At 44.2% G+C, this 20,063-nt stretch overlaps 1 protein-coding gene across 2 annotated transcripts in view; it reads right to left on the bottom strand.

The window, feature by feature from the left end:
* dhrsx (dehydrogenase/reductase (SDR family) X-linked) overlaps positions 1-20,063 on the bottom strand; it is a 327,562-nt gene that overhangs the window by 95,544 nt on the left and 211,955 nt on the right. For both annotated transcript variants that reach the window (XM_059963779.1, XM_059963780.1), the window contains exon 5: positions 1,474-1,681. In XM_059963779.1, coding sequence (XP_059819762.1) covers positions 1,474-1,681 — 208 coding nt within the window. The remainder of the gene's footprint in view (positions 1-1,473; positions 1,682-20,063) is intronic.

Below are 20,063 nucleotides of genomic sequence, written 5' to 3'. Positions count from 1 at the left end.
GGCTTTCCTCTTTGCAGAAAAGCAGGATAAGAGGTGATTTGATAGAGGAGTATAATATGATATGAGGCAGAGATCGAGTGGACCACCAGGCACTTCTTCCCAGGCTGGAAATAGCTAGTACAAGGAGATTAGAGAAAGTATAGGGGGAATGTCAGAAGTGATGACAGAGAGCAGAGGATGTTTGGAACATGTTGCCAGTGTGGTGGTAGAGGCAGATACATTAGGGGTATTTAAGAGACTCTTAGTTAGGCACATAGATGTTAGAAAAATGGAGAGCAATGTAGGAGGGAAGGGTTAGATTGATCTTAGTGTAATTTATAAGGTCAGCACAACATTGTGGGCTGAAAGGCCTGTTCTGTGCTGTAATATCAATGTTCTAAGCATGTACAGAAGATATAGCTTCACCTAGGAAAACTGGGATATTGAACTTTCTGTAGGAAATCAAACCCCACCTCTCCACCACCTTCCCCAATAACATGGGGATCACCTGTATACAGTAATGGCTAGACTGAAAATGAAGGCATCAATGAGAATGTCCATTTCAATTAACATGGGCACACATCACCCAGACATGAAAATACAATGGTTTTGCTTTAATGAAACAATGCTTAAATTCTCAAACTCTCAATTAATGACCAACACAGTCCGAGGATGTGCTGGGGGTAGCCCACAGGTGTTGTCGTGCTTTTGGTGCCAACATAGCTCGTCCACAACTCACTAACCCTTACTGACCAGTACATTTTTGGAACGTGGATGGAAACTGGAGCACCCTGAGGAAGCCCACACGGTCATGTGGAGAGAGTACTCACTCCCTATAGACAGCAGTGGGAATTGAACCCTGATTTCACTGCTGACATAATGCTATGCTAACTGCTACAGAAACTAATGTTGACCAAGCCAGTGATGTCTACGTCCCAAAAGTTATATACTGGTGATGTATGGATGACATGCAAGAGAGAGATTTTCAACTCAGTACATGTGACAATATTAATCCTGGAATCCATACTGGGTTAGGGTCTGGCCCCTTCTGTCGATGCTGCCCTCTAGTGTTCGCTCAGTGCTGCCCTCCAGTATTCGCTAGGTGGAAGAACAAGCTGGACCAGGATGACAGTCATGTCATTCAGGGACTTTGCTATATTATTTTATTTCTTTGTGACTGTATGCTTTTTTTGTCTGAAATTATGAGCTATGTGCTGTTGGTAATGTGTGCTGCATCTTGGCCCCAAAGGAACACTGTTTCGTTTAGCTATAATCATGTATGGTTGAATGATAATTAAACTAGAACTTGAACTTGAGCTTGATATTAAACCAATTTCTAAGTAAAAGAATTCAAACATTTATCATTTGTGCAACTGCTGGGGAGGTTGCTAAAACTCAAGGTGAAAAAGTTCTCAGTAAAAACATAAAGATGTACTGATACAGTGGCAAAGGATGCTTATATCTGTGTCATACACACCTGGGCCATGCTCATACCTGCTTTGCAAGTCGTTTAGATTTATTTCTCCAATGTAATGGGTGGCTGAAGAGAGAGTGACGATTCGACTGCTGTAGTCACTGCTCCCTGACTGCCTCAGAGCATCTCGGAGCAGATGGGTAAGGAAAAAATGTCCAAGGTAATTCACTCCAAAGTGCTCTTCAAATTCATCCTCTGTGTACCTCTGTGGAACCAGCATCACTGCCGCTGTGATTGGAAATGGAAGAGTGTTAAATTCCAGCACATATAATGCACACACCAGATAATATATCCAAATACACATTTATATATTTAACCAGATGGGTGGCAGCAAGCAATTTTCCCCCTTATTGGACTGGGGCTTTTTATCATTAGAATCATTATACCATAGACACTCTAGCACAGAAACAGACCCTTTGGCCCATCTTGTCTGCACTGAACTGTTGTTCTGCCCAGTCCAGCCAACATGCACCTGGACCATAGCCCTCCATATCCAGGGGTGAATCTGTGGAATTCGTTGCCATAAGCACCTGTGGAGGGCAAGTCATTGGGTATATTTAAGGCAGAGGTTGATAGATTCTTGATTAGTCAGGCATGAAGGGAGAAGGCAGGAGATTGTGGCTGAGAGGGAAAATGGACCAGCCATTATGAAATGGTGGAGCAGACTCAATGGGGCAAATGGCCTAATTCTGCTCCTATAATTAATGGTCTAATGCTCCTCCCATCCATGTACATGTCCAAACTTCTCTTAAATGTTGCATGCACCACTTCCACTGGCAGCAGACTCTACATTCACACCTCTGAGTGAAAAAGTTCCCTTTCAGGTTCCCCTTAAATATTTCACCTTTCTCTCTTGACCCTTGACCTCTAGTTCTAGTCTCAGCATAAGAGTGAAAAAAGCCTGCTTGCATTTTCAACAACCGGACCCCTTGACCAGGTCTGCATGCTTTTATGCATTGAGTTACAGTCACATGATCGGTTGAGTAGATGTTTGCATTAACGAGCAGATGTACCTAATAAAGTGGCCACTGAATGCATTTGTAAAGTCTCACCGATCAGTTTTTTTAAAAAATCATTTATATTAACTTTGATGATTTTCAGAGCACATTGAATGATAGTGGCAATTACAATTGTGGCTTTCAGCACCGGCAATGCTGCATACCCTGTTGTGAGAGGAGCTGCAGGCTAAAGATGGTACACTGTGCTGCAGGCCTCTTGCCGCCAGAAAGTTAATGAGGCATAACCTCCATATCAAAGGCAGGCTATCAAAGCATGTAGTCGGAAGGCCATCAAAGCTTCCTGCACCTGCTGGAAACATGGGTTGACAAATGGCAGATGCAATTCAATGCGGACAAGTGTGAGGTCTTCATTCGGAAGACCAACCAGGGTCGAACTTACATGGTGAGCAGTAGGGCACTGAAAAATGTGGTAGAACAGAGGTATCTGAGAATACAGATCCATAATTCCTTGAAAGTAACGTCACAGTTAGGTAAGGTCATAAATTGAGTTTTTGTGACATTGGCCTTCGTAAATCAAAGCTCAGAGTACAGGAGTATGGGCGTTATGTTGAAGTTGAAGCTACTTAAGATGTTTGTCAAGCTAAATCCGGAGTATCGTGTATCAACCTGTGCAGCAGCTTTGAATGTCCTATGGACTTGGACCCCAAGATCTCTCTGATCCTCCACACCGCCAAGAGTCTTACCATTAATACTATATTCTGCCATCATATTTGACCTACCAAAATGAACCACCTCACACTTACCTGGGTTGAACTCCATCTTAGACTTCTCAGACCAGTTTTGCATCCTATTGATGTCCTGCTGTAACCTCTGACAGCCCTCCACATTATCCACAACACCCTCAAACTTTGTGTCGTCAGAAAATTTACTAACCCATCCCTCCACTTCCTCATCCAGGTCATTTATAAAAACCACAAAGTGTAAGGGTCCCAGAACAGATCCTTGAGGCACTTCACTGGTTACCGACCTCCATGCAGAATTGATCATGCAGGTTTAGAGACTGACATAACATTGCGGGCCAAAAGGCCTTACTGTTCTATGTCCTAATTATGAAAATCTGGAATGTACCTATGGATGAATGCATTTGTGAATTGTAATTTTGATGTTTTCTGTAAAAATTCAACTACTGAGTTAGCTCAATCTGACAGAGTTGGAACCTAGAGGTGCAATAGTGTTAGTTAATCTACTGGCCTGGAATCATCATATCATGTGTTTGGTTACCAATAAGTGGGAGGAAAACTTAATTCATGATCCAATCTCCAATCTAATTACTTTATATTCTGTTATATATATCTGGCAGGTCCCTTAACGTTGTTATAGCTGGAGATGGAAATGGGGCAAACTCCCACTACCTATTAAATGCTCCCACTGGCGTGTATCTCTAATAGCCTCTGACAACCGAGTCCAGCTCGTGCCCTTCACATGTGGCTTGGTAACTAAGCCCAGCAGAACCACTGACAGGATAAGGGGCAAAGGCGGATTACTGGTGCCATAAAACCAGTCACTTCAGGCAGATGGGGCTCGTCAGCGTGGTTGGCAGCTCATCTAGGAGAAGGAAAACTCTGATCTCAAACCTCCGCTGCCTTGCAGCCATACTCACTCATGGAGAAAGCTCCAGGAGCAAACCCCGAAGCTGGAGTCCCTAAGGCAGTCCTACATTGAGCTCAACGTTGACTGGCAACTCTTGCGGCACGGCTGGTTCCAAAATGTATCAGGCTTTGCCATTTCTCATTCCCTTGGTTCATCAGACATGTGGAGAGGGGAGCTTGCTCTCCATATCGTACCTACCTGACTTGCATATCTAGAAAGCTAGGATGCAACATCCATGGTCGAACTTGACCAACGGAGGCTTCAGACTACACGGCAGGGACAATCTTTTGATCAGAATAATATATTAGAGTACTGAGATAGCTCGTGTGAACAGTTCATTACGCATGCAAAATGTTATCTTATACACTGGCCTCTACTAATGTCAGAAAGATACAAATTTATGCAAGATAGAAGCAAAATCTTTCATTTATCTTGCTGTTCTTTCATACCTCTAAGCACTTAGGAGACAATAAATTAATCTTGAAATGTAATAACTGCTGTAATGTGGGAAATGAGGCAGCCAAGTTGCCTGCACACAGCAAGATGATAAATCATAAAGTCAAGAGATTCTGCAGATGCAAGACACACAAGATGCTGGAGAAACTCAGCAGGCCAGGCACCATCTATGGAGATAGATGAATAAGTAGTTGACATTTTGGGCCAGGACCCTTCTTCAGGACTGGAAAGGAAGGGGGAAGATGCCGGAATAAAAAGGTGGGGTGAGGGGAAGAAGGATAGCTAGAAAATATTAGGTGAATCCAGGTGGGTAGGAAAGGTAAAGGGCTGGACAGGAAGGAATCTGATAGGAGAGGAGAGTGGAGCATAGGGGGAAGGGAAGGAGGAGGGGTCCCAGGGGGAGGTGATGGGAAGGTGAGAAGAGTAAAGAGGTCAGAGTGGGGAATAGAGGTAGAGGGGAGAGGGAGGGAATTTTTGTTAATCAGAAGGCGGAATCGAAATTTATGCGATCAGGTTGGAGGTTATCCTGATGGAATATAAGGAGTTGCCCTCCAATTTGAGGGTGCCCTCAACATGGCCCAAGAGAAATATAGATATGTCAGAATGGGAATGGGAATTGTAATGATTAATGATACATGGGAAAACAACCCCTGTTTATCTACAAATAGAGTCATGATTCTTTCAAGTCAACACTAGAGAATAGACAGGATAAACATCTCATCCAAAAGAGAGCAGCAACCCACTGGACAATCCATAAATTCTGGCTCAGGAAGGAGGTTGCTATTTCCAAAATTGTAGACTCTGCAGTTAACGTCATTGACACAGAGATATACAGTACAGCAGACCCTTCAGCCCATCATGCTCATGCTGATATAACATAACCATCCACACAAATCTCACTTACATAGAAAACTAGAGCATAGTACAGATGCTTTGGCCCATGATGTTATGCTAACCTTTTAAGATCAAAATAACCCTAGTTTTTCTTTCATCCTTGTGCCCACGTAAGAGTTTCCTGGATGTCCCTAATGTATCTGCTTCTACCACCTCTCCTTTATCGACTCATAGAACAAAAAACACAGAATTAAGTCCTTTAGTCCAAACAGTCCATGCTGACCACAGTGCCCACCCCCTAATCCCAGTTCTTCCTACACTTACCCAATCCCTCTAAGCCCACACCCCTTCAAATACCTTTCCAAGTGTATTATAAAATGATATTATTGTACCTGACTCTATCACTTCCTCTGGCAGTTCATTCCGTACAACAACCACTGTCTGTGTGAAAAAGTTGCCCCTCAGGTCTATTTTAAAATCCCCCCTCCCCCTCCTTACCCTAAACCTATGTCCACCAGTCTTGGATTCCCCTACCCTGGAGAAAAGGCTAATAGCTTAAGAAATAGGAACAGGAGTAGGCCATCTGGCCCGTCAAGCTGGCTCTGCCATTCAATAAGATCATGGCTGGTCTGGCCATGGACTTCTCTCCCCTTTCTTGATCTCTCAGTCTCCATCTCCGGAGATAGACTATCCACTGACATCTTCTACAAACCCACTGTCTCCCATAACTATCTTGACTATACCTCTTCCCACCCTACCCAATGCAAAAATGCCATTCCCTATTCCCAGTTCCTCTGTCTCCACCGCATCTGCTCCCAGGATGAGGCTTTCCGTTCCAGGACTTCTCAAATGTCCTCTTTCTTTCAGGATCGTGGTTTCCCTTCTGGCATCATCTAAGATGCCCTCACCCGCATCTCCCGCACTTCAGCCCTTAACCCATCCTCCCGTCACCACAACAGGGACAGGGTCCCCCTTGTTCTCATCTATCACCCCACTAGCCTCCGGATCCAACACACTATCCTCCGCAACTTCTGCCACCTTCAACAGGACCCCACCACCCAGCACATCTTTCCCTCCCTACCCCTCTCAGCTTTTCGCAGGGATCATTCCTTCCACGACTACCTGGTCCATAGGTCCCTCCCCACAGAACTCCCACCTGGCAATTATCCCTGCAAGCGCAAATGCTAAACCTGTCCCTATACCTTTCCCCTTACCACCATTCCGGGCCCCAGACAGACCTTCCAGGTGAGGCAACACTTCACCTGCGAGTCTGCTGGAGTCGTCTATTGCATCCGGTGCTCCCGGTGCGGCCTCCTCTACATCGGCGAGACCCGACGCAGATTGGGGGACCGCTTCGTCGAGCACCTACGCTCTGTCCGTCACAATAGACAGGACCTCCCGGTTGCCACCCAGTTCAACTCTGCCTCTCATTCCCGTCCAGATATGTCCATACATGGCCTCCTCTACTGCCATGATGAGGCCAAACTCAGGTTGGAGGAGCAACACCTCATCTACCATCTGGGTAGCCTCCAGCCTGGTGGTATGAACAATTTCCGGTAATTCCCTCCCCCTCCCGCTTCCCCTATCCCAGGTCCCTCTCTGCCTCTCTCCCCTTTCAACTTTCTGCTTCTTTATCTCTACAGTTCTTTCATGCTTATCCCCTCCCCCTCCCCCCTTTATCTTTCCTCTGATTGGTTTTCCACCTGGCGCCTCTAGGTCCTGCCCCCTCCCCTATCTCTATTACTGGGCTTCGGCCCTCTCTCCCCCCCCCTCACCCTCCCATTCCTGACGAAGGGTCTCGGCCCGAAACGTTGGCTACTCTTTTCTCACGGATGCTGCCTGACCTGCTGAATTCTTCCAGCGTTGTGTACATATTCTTTGATCCACAGCATCTGCAGTTGTATTTTTGTGTTCCATAACCCTTAATTCCCTTACTATGCAAAAATCTATCCAACCTTGTCTTAAATATATTTACAGAGGTAGTCTCCGCTGCTTCATTGGGCAGAAAACTCCACAGATTCACCACTCTCTGGGAAAAGCAGTTCCTCCTCATCTCCATCCTAAATCTACTCCCCCGAATCTTGAGGCTGTGTCCCCTGGTTCTAGTCTCACCTATAGTGGAAATAACTTTCCTGTCACTATCTTATCTATCCCTTTCATAATTTTATATGTTTTTATAAAATCTCCTCTCATTCTTCTGAATTCCAGCTAGTACAGTCCCAGGCGACTCAATCTCTCCTCATAGACCAAGGGTCGGCAACCCGCGGCTCCGGAGCCGCATGCGACTCTTTGATCTCTGTGCTGCGGCTCCCTGTGGTTTGTTAGTTTTTGAAATGTAATTCGAAATTTGAAGATAATGGTGATCTTGTACAATCTAAATAAAACATTGTGGCGACACCATTTCCTGGCACATCCGAACCGGCTCACAATTAGCCACTGTTCCGGCTAAAGGAGATAGCCTACGGGGGTTTGTGAGTACGTGTCTTTTGGAGCATCCGCGCCCACGGGGGGGAGGGTTGAGGGAGGCTTTAAAGCAAGGCTGTTTAGTTCGAATAGTTATCTTTGACTGCAGTGTCGTTATCTTAGCGCTGTGTGTAGCACACCACCACAACGTGTTTTTTATCGCTATTAATATACGTCACCACTGCCAATCCCTGACACCCGCCAGTGCGCGATTTCTTTTAATTTTTCGATCGAAGGTAGGCTAACTATGGAGTAACCTTCAACCCAACGTCTTTTTTTCAGAGTTCAAAATGTTTTTGTTGCATGCAGAAATGTAATTTCGTTTTCTCTGCAGGAGTTCATCAATTTCATAAATGTAACACATTATAGTTTGTTTATACATAGCATAAAGGCAAAAAAAAACCGTTGTATGCAGTGTTATTTCATTTTAAATGTCAAATAGGTTTTGTGGCTCCCAGTGTTTTCTTTTCTGTGGGAAATGGGTCCATATGGCTCTTTCAGTGGTAATGGTTGCCGACCCCTGTCATAGACTAATCCCCTCATCTCTGGAGTCCATCTGGTGAACCTCCTTTGCACTGCCTCCAAAGTCAATCCCTCCTCAAGTAGGGAGATCAGAACTGCACGCAGTACTCCAGGTGTGGCCACACCAGCACCCCGCTGTACAGTTGCAACATAACCTCCTTGCTCTTAAATTCATTCCTTCCAGCAATGAAGGCCACCTTCTATACCTGGCATAATTTTAAACACTTCTGTGAGGTCAGCTTTCATTCTCTAGTGTTCCAAGGAATAATGACCTTGCCTAGCCAGCCTCTCCTGAAAATACAGGCCCTCTAGTACTGGTAAATCTTCCCTGCATGTTTTCCAATTTAACCACATTGTTCCTTCAACAAAATGCCTAAAATTGGACACAATACTCCAAGTGCAGCCTCATCTACTGCTTACACAATTGCAACATAAGGTCTCATCTTGTATACTCAGTGCCCTGATTTTTAAAGGCCAACATGCAAAATGGCTTCTTCACCACCCTGTCTACCACTTTCAATGAACTCAGCATCGACAGTACTGTACAAAAGTCTTAGACATATATATATAGCTAGGGTGTCTAAGACTTTAGTACAGTGCTGTATTTGTCAACATGAAACGGAAAGTGAGTTTGCAAATCTGGCAGGAGCAAAGGATGTTGGCGAGGGTGGGGCACTGCCAGAGGGGTGCAGGACAGGTTGCAGACAAGCAGTGCAGGGTGTAAAGGGCCAGGGGGCTGGCATGGGTGCAGCCACACCCAGCCTTGAGACACCAGGCAAGATCATTTGATTCCAAACTACTGGTTAATAGATCATTACAATATTTCTTGACGAAGGGTCTCGGCCCGAAACGTCAACAGCACTTCTCCCTACAGATGCTGCCTGGCCTGCTGCGTTCCACCAGCATTTTGAGTGTGTTGTTGTTTATTACAATATGTCTCTCTGGTGCTTCCCACTCCCTCCCTTTTCCCTTCCCCTTTTCCCAAAGATGATTCTCTTCTCCCTGTCCCTTTCCCACTCTCAGTCCACAATAGAGACCCATATCAGAATCAGGTTTATCATCACACACATATGTCATGAAATTTATTTTTTTGTGTGGCAGTAGATCAGTGCAATACATAACATTACTACAGCATTGTGCAAAAGTCTCAGTCACCCTAGCAACAGATATATGCCCAAGACTTTTGCCGAGTATAGTATGCTCCCAGTCCCTCTGTTCCATTACAATCCTAGTGCCCTGTCATTCAAAGTGTAAGTCCCACACTGGACTGACTTTCCAAAATGCAACACCTCACACTTATCTGTATTGACTTCCATTTGTCACCACTTTGCTCATTTTGCCAGCCTGCAGCCTGGCCTTAGGCAAGAAAAAGAATATGCCACTCAGGCTAACATAACAGTTCTGATACTGGACCATGAACCACAGGTCATAAATTCAGATATGATATATACCGAATGCTTTTGATTTAGTAAAGAGAGTAGAGCATCACTAACAGGCCAGTATTCATTGTCCATCCCAAGCTGCACTTGACAAGAGGTGAAGGTATTCCTTGTTTGTTAATTGGTGAATTACAACACCGAGACTCAGTGTCGATGAATCCACTAACCTGTGGTCTAGAAGCAAAAATGTCACTATACTGACATAGTTCAGTAGAAGGATCAAACATCAGAGGTGTAGAGGGACATAGGAGTCCTCATGCAAGACTCCCAGAAGGTTAATTTACAGGGTGAGTCTGTGGTAAAGAAGGCAAATGCAATGCTGGCATTTATTTCAAGGGGAATAGAATGTAAAAGCAAGGAGATAATGCTGAGGCTTTATAAGACACTAGTCAGGCCACATTTGGAGAATTGTCAACAGTTTTGGGTCCCATATCTCTGAAAGGTTGTGTTGTCATTGCAAAGAGTCCAGAGAAGGTTCACGAGAATGATTCCAAGAATGAACGGGTTAACATATGAGGAGCATTTGGCAGCTTTGGGCTTGTACTCACTGGAATGTAGAAGGTGGAAATCTCATTGAAACCTACCGAATGTTGAAAGGACTAAATAAGGTGAATGTGGAGAGAGTGTTTCCTATGGTGGGGGTATCCAGAACTAGAAGGCACAAACTCAAAATTGAATGGCAACCTTTTAGAATGGAGGTAAGGAGGATTTTTTTTTAGCTAGAGAGTACTAAATCTGTGGAACGCTGTGCCACAGACTGTGGTGGAGGCCAAGTCCATGCATATATTTAAGGTAAAAGTTGATTGTTTCCTGATCAATCAGGGCACCAAAGGATATGGCGAGAAGACAGGTGTACGGGGCCGAGTGTGATCTGGGATCAGCCATGATAGAATGGCAGAGCAGACTCGATGAGCTAAATGGCCTATGTCTTATGCCCTAATGCAGAAAATAGATCAACATGGTACAGGATGTTGTGCCAAAATAATGAGGTTATATTAATTCTGTCAACGCATGGTCAATATCCCTCCATTGCCTGCATATGTGTGTGTATATTGAAGAGCTGCTTAAGCACTTCTGCTCTCTCTGCTTCCCCCATCACCCCGACAGTGTTTTCCAGGCACCCAATACTCTCCGTGTAAAAAATTTCCCAGGCAGGTATCCTATGAATTTTTTGAACTCACTTCCACCACCCTCCCCACCCACAGCTTACCTTAAATGTCCTCTATTCCAGATGCAGCCGAAACAAACTGATTCCTGCTTTTGTTTGTTATAGTCTTGCATATAAATACAGAACAATGCACACAAAATGCTGGGGGAACCCAGCAGATCGGGTCATGACCTTTATCTTCTTAGCCCTTAACTAGATGAAGGTCATCAGGTCGATTATTTATTCTTCTCCATTAATGCTGATTGACTGGCTGAGTTCCTTTGTGTGTATGTGTGTGTGTGGGTTGCTGTGGATTTTCAGCATCTGCAGAATCCCTAGTGAAAGAACTTCCTTTCTTTAAGAAGATGACATAAAAATGTAATGAGCAATTTGCATTCAGCACAAAATGCCAAATGACTTTGAGGTAAATCACATACATCACCCTATGCATCACAATTAAAGCAACTGGACAGGGCAAAAGCAAAAATTGCCTTGGTGTTAGGAATGTCAAGATGGAGGTAATGTAGGGCTTCAATGAATAAGATTTTGGAGCAGATTAATGCGATTATGGAATTGAAGGCAGATTACTATAATTTATGACTGGAATGAGATAATGAGGACAAGCTGACTCTGTGTTTATTAAACAGCACTGCAAATTAATCAGTAATTCTACTTAATTTCTCATGGTAAATTAAATTTATGACATTTTCTGTACAGACTTAGACTAACAAGAATTCTACAACTGGGACTGAAATACAACAAGCAGGAACATAGGGTGAGGACGTGATTGGCAGGCTCCTTCCTGAGCTGCAAGATGAGAAGTTTTATTGAAGCTACTCGTGTTGTCTCCCACATCGAGCAAGGCAGAGTTCAAAGACGGCTAGCTTTTTGATCAGCAGAGAGGCTGGAGACGACAGACCCACGCTGCGCCCAATGACTGCACTTAAATGGAACAGCTGGACTGAGAAGTACAAGGAAACTTTTTGTATTCGGCAGAGGAGGTGGTATGGGAAGCTGTGAGGCCAGCATGATGAAAACTCACTTCTATCTTTATTTTATGTGTTTCACCTGTAAATCAAATGCCGTTCGATGAGATAGATGGGTAGCTTATTGCTGGCTTGACCATGATAGGCCGAAGGGCTTATTTCTTATGCCACATCACTGGAGTTTGAAGAGTTTTGGTACGTCAAATTTCAATTTGCTACATATGTACCATGGAGTGTAAGCTGACTGGTTGCACTGCTATCTGGTATGGAAGTTCCAATGCACAAGATTGAAAAAAGGCTGCAGAGGGTTGTAGTCACAGCCAGCTCCATCACAAGCACAAGCCTCCCTGCCATCGAGGACATCTTCAAAAAGTGGTGCCTCAAGAAGGAGGCATAGATCATTAAGAACTCTCAGCACCCAGGACTCGCCCTCTTCTCATTACTGCCATCGAGGAGGAGCCTGAAGATATACACTCAAAGTTTTAGCAACAGCTTCTTCCTTTTTGCATGAGGTTTCTTATATACTTATCTATCCATATATCTGTCGAGATGTTTGCTTGCTTATTTATTACTGTAATTTACTTGTACAAATATACCACAGTGTCACAAACTTTATAAAAACAGTCGTAGACAAGTGTGCCCCCACTAAGTCATTCAGAGTCTTCCCTGGATGACCTAAGAGATCACAATCTGCTGATGGCCAGATCAGTGGCGTTCTGGTCTGGTGACCAAATTAAATTCAAGAGGTCCAGGTCTGATCTCCAGAAAGCCATCTCACAGGTGAAGTGGCAATTCTGGACCAAACTTGAATCCCCAAAAGGGTGAATGACAGCTGTGGCGGGGCTTGAATGCTATCACCTCCTACACAGTAAAGTCAATTGACATACGGTGGGTGACAGCAGACTTTGCTCCTAGATGAACTCAATGTCTCTTATGCTCGCTTTGACCATCAAAACACAGAGACACCTTCACGAACTCCCACAGCACTGGATGACCCTATGATTTTAGTCTTTTGGTCAATGAGGCTGAAAGCAACATTGGTGACAACACGGCTTCACTCCCAGATGAGCTTGAAGCATTTTATGCTTGCTTTGACCATTGAAACATGGAAGTCCCACCATCCTTGATGGTCCTGTGACATCAGTATCTGAGGTCAATTTGAGAGTACCCTTTAGGAGGATGAAAGCATCCTGCCCAGATGGAGAACTTGGCTGGCTACTAAAGATCCATGCTGACCAACTGGCTGGAGTGTTCACTGATATCTTTAGCCTCTTGCTTTGGAAATCTAAGGTATCCACCTAACTCAGTCAGGCTTCAATTATACCAGTGCCTAAGAAGAACCTGGTAACCTGCCTCCACAACTATCATCCAGTAGCACTTACTGTACATCCACTTTGAGAGGTTGGTGATGAATCGTATCAACTCTAGTCTGAGAAGCGACTTGGATAAAGCTCCAATTTGCCTACCATCACAACAGGACAACCACAGATTCATTGGCTCTTTACTCAATCCTGGAGCATCTGGATGCATACATTCGGATGACCTTCATTGACAACAGCTCAGCATGCAATACAATCATCCCCTCAAAGCTAATTAATAAGCTTCAAGTCCTAGGCCTCAAAACTGCCCTCTACACCTGGATCCTCGATTTCCTCACTTGCAGACCCCAGTCAGTACAGATTGGCAACAATATCTCCTCCACAGTCTCCATCAGCACAGGTGCACCAAAAGACTATGTGCTTGGCCCCCTGCTCTACTCGCTTTATATAATTACTGTGAAGCTAAGCACAGCTCCAAAGCCATATTTAAAATTAATGATGATACCACTGTTGTTGGCCAAATCAAGGGTAGTAACGAATCAGCATATAGGATGGAGATAGAAAATTTGCCTGAGTGGTGCCACAACAACAGCCTCTCACTCAATGTCAGCAAGACCAAGGAAATGATTATTGACTTCAGGAGGAGGAAAGCGGAGGTCCATGAGCCATTCTGGGGGATCAGACGTAGAGAGGGCTAGTAACTTTAAATTCCTCAATGTTAATGTTTTAGAAGATCTGTCTTGGGTCCAACAAATAAGTGTCATTATGAAGAAGGCATGGCCGTGTTTCTACTTTCTTAGAAGTTAGCAAAGATTCAGAACTTTGACAAACTTCTTTAGATGTGTGGTAGACAGTATAGTGACTGATTGCATCATGGCCTAGTACAGAAACAACAATGCCCTTGTTTGAAAAAACCTTCAAGAAGTAACTGATCCAACCCAGTGATCACAGGTAAAGCCCTCCCCACCATTGAGCATATCTAAACAGAGTGCTGTCGCAGGAAAGCAGCATCCACCGTCAAGGACCCTCACCAACCAGGCCTTGTTCTCTTCTCCCTGCTGTCATTAGGAAGAAGCTACAGACGCCTGGGACCTGCAGTTATTATCCCTCAACCATCAGGCTCTTGCACCAGTGGGGATAATCTCACTCAACTTCACTTGCTCCGTCACTCAACTGGACTCACTTTCAAGTAGACTTCATCTCATATTCCGGATATTTATTTATTTCATCTTTCTTTTTGCACAGTTTGTTGAATTTTGCATACTGGTTGCTTGTCATGTCCTGCTGGGTGCGGTCAGATGTTCACTGACACCCAGCCGCTCTAAGGGTTTTACTCCAGATGTTCTGTCTGGGTTTACTTCCGTAGCCATTGTCTCTCCTGAGGTTGCCCACAAGCCAGTGGGGCTACTTACCTATAGCTGGGGATCTGGTTCACGAGCACCACGACATGCCCACGCGCCAGTGGGCCTGTGTACTACGTGTGCAGGGGCCAAACCTCCTTCCCATCCTCTGTAGTTCAGCCTGAGTTTGAAGTTTCTGTGCGTCACCAGAGAGGAGGTACTGCGTGAGGCTTGCTGTTGGAGTGGTATGTACTGGCCGGGAGAGACTTGCGTATTCAGCTCTCCCTTTCATAAGACTGCTAGCCAGTGTGGTGGAAGCTGAAAGTGAGAGTGACAAGCACTACCCTCTGCGCTACCACACTAGACACATCACAACAACAAATTGACACACGGTGACATATATGCACTTGTGATAATAAATTTATTTTGTTTGAACCATGAATTAATACCAAATGAAATGGCCCTTCCTGAAACTTTGGTTTGCCATGGATCAGCCTACACCGTCCCCTCGGATTCTAACACTTGCGTGTACCCAAGAGGTGCAAATACCCTAGCAACGTACACATCTTCGGGATGTGATTGGACATTGGAGCACCCAGGAGAAACAAGGTGAAAGGTGTTCAAAATGTGATTCTTTTATTGGGCTACTGAATGCCATGAATTGGAACATGACAAACTCTGTAGGGTGATCCACATCTTCTCTTTGAATTCTTTTACCTGTTTTCCATTTCTTGTGTTCAAGGAGAATAGGGTTAGGGGAAAGTGGATGATCTACAGAAAGGAATCAAGAATCAATGCTTCAAGCCGAGACCCTTCATCGGGACTGGAAAGGAAGGGGGAAGAAGCCAGAATTAGAAGTTGGGGGTGGAAGAGAAGGAGTACAGTCTAGAAGATGATAGGTGAAGCCAGGTGGGTGTGGGAGGAGGGACGAAGTGAGAAACTGAGAGGTAAGAGGTGGAAAAGGCAAAGGGCTGAAGAAGAAGAAATCTGATAGGAGTGGAGAATGGACGATGGGAGAAAAAGAAAGAAGTGGCACTAGAATGGGTTGATAGGTAGGTGAAGAGAAGGGAAGAGGTGGGAGAGGGTGAGAATGGGGAATAGAAAAAGAGAGAAAAGGGAGAGGGAGAATGCAGCCATGATTAGGAATGTTGGAGCAAGTTTAAGTGTCTGTATAGCTCAAACCTGCTTCTATTCCATTATCTTGAAATACAACATGTTTTATCTTTTCATGGAACATAGGTATTCATTGCCCATCAACTCTGCCATGGATGGTCCCAAGCCCGGCTGTGAAAGGAAGAGAGTTGGGCAATTGGATAACAACCAACCCCATCCCGCAAAGAACCAGTGCTACAAAAAATGCCAACTGACACTCTCAAGACCTCAACCCTAGGAAAGGAAGATCTGTTTCTCTGGGGGGCAGGTGACAGAAATGCCTACAGGTGGGGGGTGGCACAGGTACAGAGACACCCAGCCCTGAGACACCAGGAAAGTTTATTTCATTCCAAACAATTGGTTTATTGATCAGTGCAGAATGTCTCTCTGGTGCTTCCCGCTCCATCCCCTCTTCCTTCCTTTTTTCCCAACCATGATGCCCCTCTCCCTGCCCCCTTTCCTCTCTCAGTCCATAATGGAGACCCCTATCAGGATCAGGTTTATCTTCGCTCACAGATTTCATGATTTTTTTTTGCAGCAGCAGTATAGTGCAATATATAAAATTACTACCAAGTAAACTTCTTTTCAGGAATAACATTAGCAAATCAGTTGGGGTTATCCAGCACAGTCACAAGTACTGGTATTAGCTTTTTATTTATTCCAGGTTTACTTAATTAACTGGATTAAAGTCTCCTATATTTAGCTTCTAATCTTCAGAGTATCCTTACAGGTGAGCTGACAGACTTCTGAGATGACATACTGTAGAAGCTGACTCCTTCTATCTGACATGCTTCCATCCTCCCCATGTCAGTTGAGCTAATTAATAAGGAGTGCTGGGAATTCCTTCTATGGGTCCAGATAAATACCACTGAAGTCAGTGAAATTGAAAATTAAGGAGCTCTGGAGGGATGAAACAAAGAGATTCATCTTGAATAAATGAATCTTATCTGTCTCCGGTTCTCATATTGCACTTCAGTGGGTGCCAAAACATTGGTTTTATAAGGTAGTTCTTACACTCACTCAGTGGCCATTTTATTAGGTACACCTGCTCCTTAATGTAAATATCTAAGCAGCCAATCATGCAGCAGCAACTCAAAAGAATGAAAATATGGTCAGGAAGTTCAGTTGTTGCTCAGACCACACATCAGCATGGGGAAAGAATATGATCTAAGGACTGTGGTGTCAGATGGGGTGGTTTGAGTATCTCAAAAACTACTGATCTCCTGGAATTTTCATGTATAACAGTCTCTTGTGCAAAAAAACATCAAACATCCAGTGAGCGGCAGTTCTACGGGCAAAAACCCGTTGTTAATGAGAAAGGTCAATGGAGATTGGCCAAACTGGTTCATGCTGACAGGAAAGCCACAGTGGTGTGCAGAAGAGCATCTCTGAATGCACAACACATTGAATCTTGAAATGGATGGGCTACAGCAGCGGAAGAGCACGAATATACATTCAGTAGCCACTTTCCAATTTATTAAGTACAGGAGATTCCTAATGATGTGGCAACTGAGTGTAGATTATATGTACATAATGCAAATGAGTGGTTCAAATTCTGAAAACACTTTTGGTACAATTCAGTGCCCCTCACCGACATTCTGTCTCTCAAAACTATTGAAGGAGTTTGAGTTTCTGATGTTCATAAACGCTGAAAAATGTTCAAAAATGTTTAAGAACTAGCTCTGTTACCAGTGTTTCTGCAGCTGGATCTTTGCTATCCTCACTGGGAGATCACAGTCAGTGCAGATCAATAATAACATCATAAACACAAGAGATTCTGCAGATGTTTTAAATCCTGAGCAACACACACATAATGTTGGAGGAACTCAGCAGGCCCGGCAGCATTAATGGAGGGGAACAAACAGTCATAATGAAAGCTTTCTGCACAAAATTTATACTGTTTATTCCTCTCCATTGATGCTGTCTGACCTGCTGAGTTCCTCCAGCATTTTGTGTGTGTTGCTCAGTTATAACATCTTCTCTGTGCTGACAATCAACATGGCAGACCTAAGGTTGCATGCTTAGCCCTCTGCTCTACTCTCTCTAGTTGTGACTGCATAGCTAAGCACAGCTCAAATAACATTTATAAGTACATAGATAACACCACTGTTGTTGACAAAATCTCAGATGGCAACAAGGAGGCATACAGGAGATAAATCAGCTGTTTGAGTAGTGTTGTAGCAACATCAGAAAGACCAAGTAAATGATCGTGGATTTCAGGAACGGAAGTTGTGAGAACATCCACCAGTCATTGCTGAGGAGTCATTGGTAAAAAAGGGTGAGCAGCTTTAAGTTCCCTGGGATTTTCAGCGAAAATAGTCTCTCGAGTTTACATACAATGGTGCAAAGAACAAAAAGTCATCCAGTGACCTGCAGTTCTGTGTATGAAGATGCCTTGTTAATGAAAGAGGTCACAGGACAATGTCCAGACTGGTTCAAGCTGACAGAAAGGTGACATGTTAAAACATGTCAAACGTCAAAGTGGATGGGCTACAGAAGACCATACGTGATGCACCATCAATAACTCTCTGAGACGTGAGGCGAGATATAGGCTTTTATTGACTGGAAGAAAGAACAAGCAGCAATTGACCACCATGCTACATCCTGGAGACTGAGGGCAGGGCTCAGGGCCCAATCACCTTTATACCGGGGTCTGTGGGAGGAGCCATGGTCAGTGGGAGGAGCCACAGGAGCAGTCAGTGGGGGGGGAGGGCGTGTCCAGACAGGTATATGTAGTTCACCACAATACCCAATAAAGTGGCCACTGAGTGGAAGTATGGTTTAGAGTAACAATTACATCTTCCTTTGCTGAAAGTTTAGCAGAAACTAGAGAGTGGATAAACTGGTATTGTGGTTCTCTGGAGCATCAGATGCTGAAAGGAGACATCAGAGCACTTTGCAAAATTCTGAAAGGTGCAGACAGGATTAACAATCAGAATCTTTCAACTTCTGCCCAACCCATCCCAAGTAGAAATATGAAATAACAGGGGACTTCCATTTAAGCTGAGAAGGGGAATGCATGAAGGAAGAATGTCTGGCAAGTTTTCTTTACACAGAGCGGTAGGTGCCTGGAACAGACTGTTAAGTGTAGTGGTGAAAGCAGATTCTATAATGGTGTTTAAAAGGCTGTTAGACAGGCACATGAGTATACAGGGAATGGAGGGATATGGATCACGTGCAGGCAGAGGAGATTTAGTTTAAATTAGTCTATGTTCGGCACATGCATCATGGTCTGAATAAGCTGTTGCTAGGCTATAGTGTAAAACAAATAGAGCTTCTTCCTTTTAAAGACTGATGTAATGTATTCAGCCATGCCTTGTGTCCTAGTTTTACACAGTCGCATCAAATCCTAAACTTCTTCAGAAAAGAAAACATCTTCTCTATATTCAAACTGTCAAGATGCCTGTCAATCAATTCCTGTTTCCATTTATACATTAAGTATCTGGGTTTCTGGGTTAAAAATTGGGTAATTTATATTAATTTCAGTTCAGTCATGATTTTGCTTCTTGAGCTGGCAAAACCATCACACAGTTTTGTTTGGGGCATCATAAAAAGGATTTTCCTCTTAGCAATAAATCCCATTTACACAAAAAGAGGTCTCAGTGGTTGTGATTGTACTCTATCAGAAACATACAGCACCTTTTACAAAGAAACATCCCATAAATCCTTGCAGCTATTCGAATATTCAGCCACGCCACATTTCCATGCTGGCTTCTGATTGCCTCTATACCTGCTTTTGCTGTTTTTGCCTGTAGGCTATTTTTCGGCACCCATTCCTTAAATAAGGGAGCAGTAAACTTCCTTTTGGTCAGAACTAAGAGCAAATTGTGAACTTTCGAAAGGATAAGGTGATGGACCAGTCCTCATCAAGGGATCAGAAATGGAAATGGTGAGCAATTTCAAGTTCCTAGGTGTCAACATCTCTGAGGATCTATCCAAGCCCAACACATCAATGCAGTTACTAAGAAGGTATGAGGGCAGCTATGTGTTATTAAGAGCCTGTGAAGTTTTGGTAAGTCATCAAAAACACTCACAAATTTCAACAGATGTATTCTAACTGGCTGCGTCACCCTCTGGTATGGTGGGGGGGGGGGGCATTGCACAGGATCAAAATAAGCCGCATAAAGTTGTAAACTCAGTCAGCTCCATCATGGGCACTAGCCTTCCCAGCACCCAGGACATCTTCAAGGAGCGATGCCTCAAAAAGGTGGCATCCATCATTGTTGGCCCCCTTTACCCAGGACATGCCCCCTTCTCATTGCTACCATCAGGGAGGAAGTACAGGAGCCTGAAGGCACACACTCAATGGTTCAGAAACAGCTACTTCCCCTCTGCCATCAGAT

The sequence above is a fragment of the Hypanus sabinus genome, chromosome 3, assembly GCF_030144855.1.
Source record: "Hypanus sabinus isolate sHypSab1 chromosome 3, sHypSab1.hap1, whole genome shotgun sequence".
NCBI classification, from domain to species: Eukaryota; Metazoa; Chordata; class Chondrichthyes; order Myliobatiformes; family Dasyatidae; genus Hypanus; species Hypanus sabinus.
Note: the sequence above shows the minus strand (reverse complement) of the source record. Positions and strands in the feature narration are given on the sequence as shown.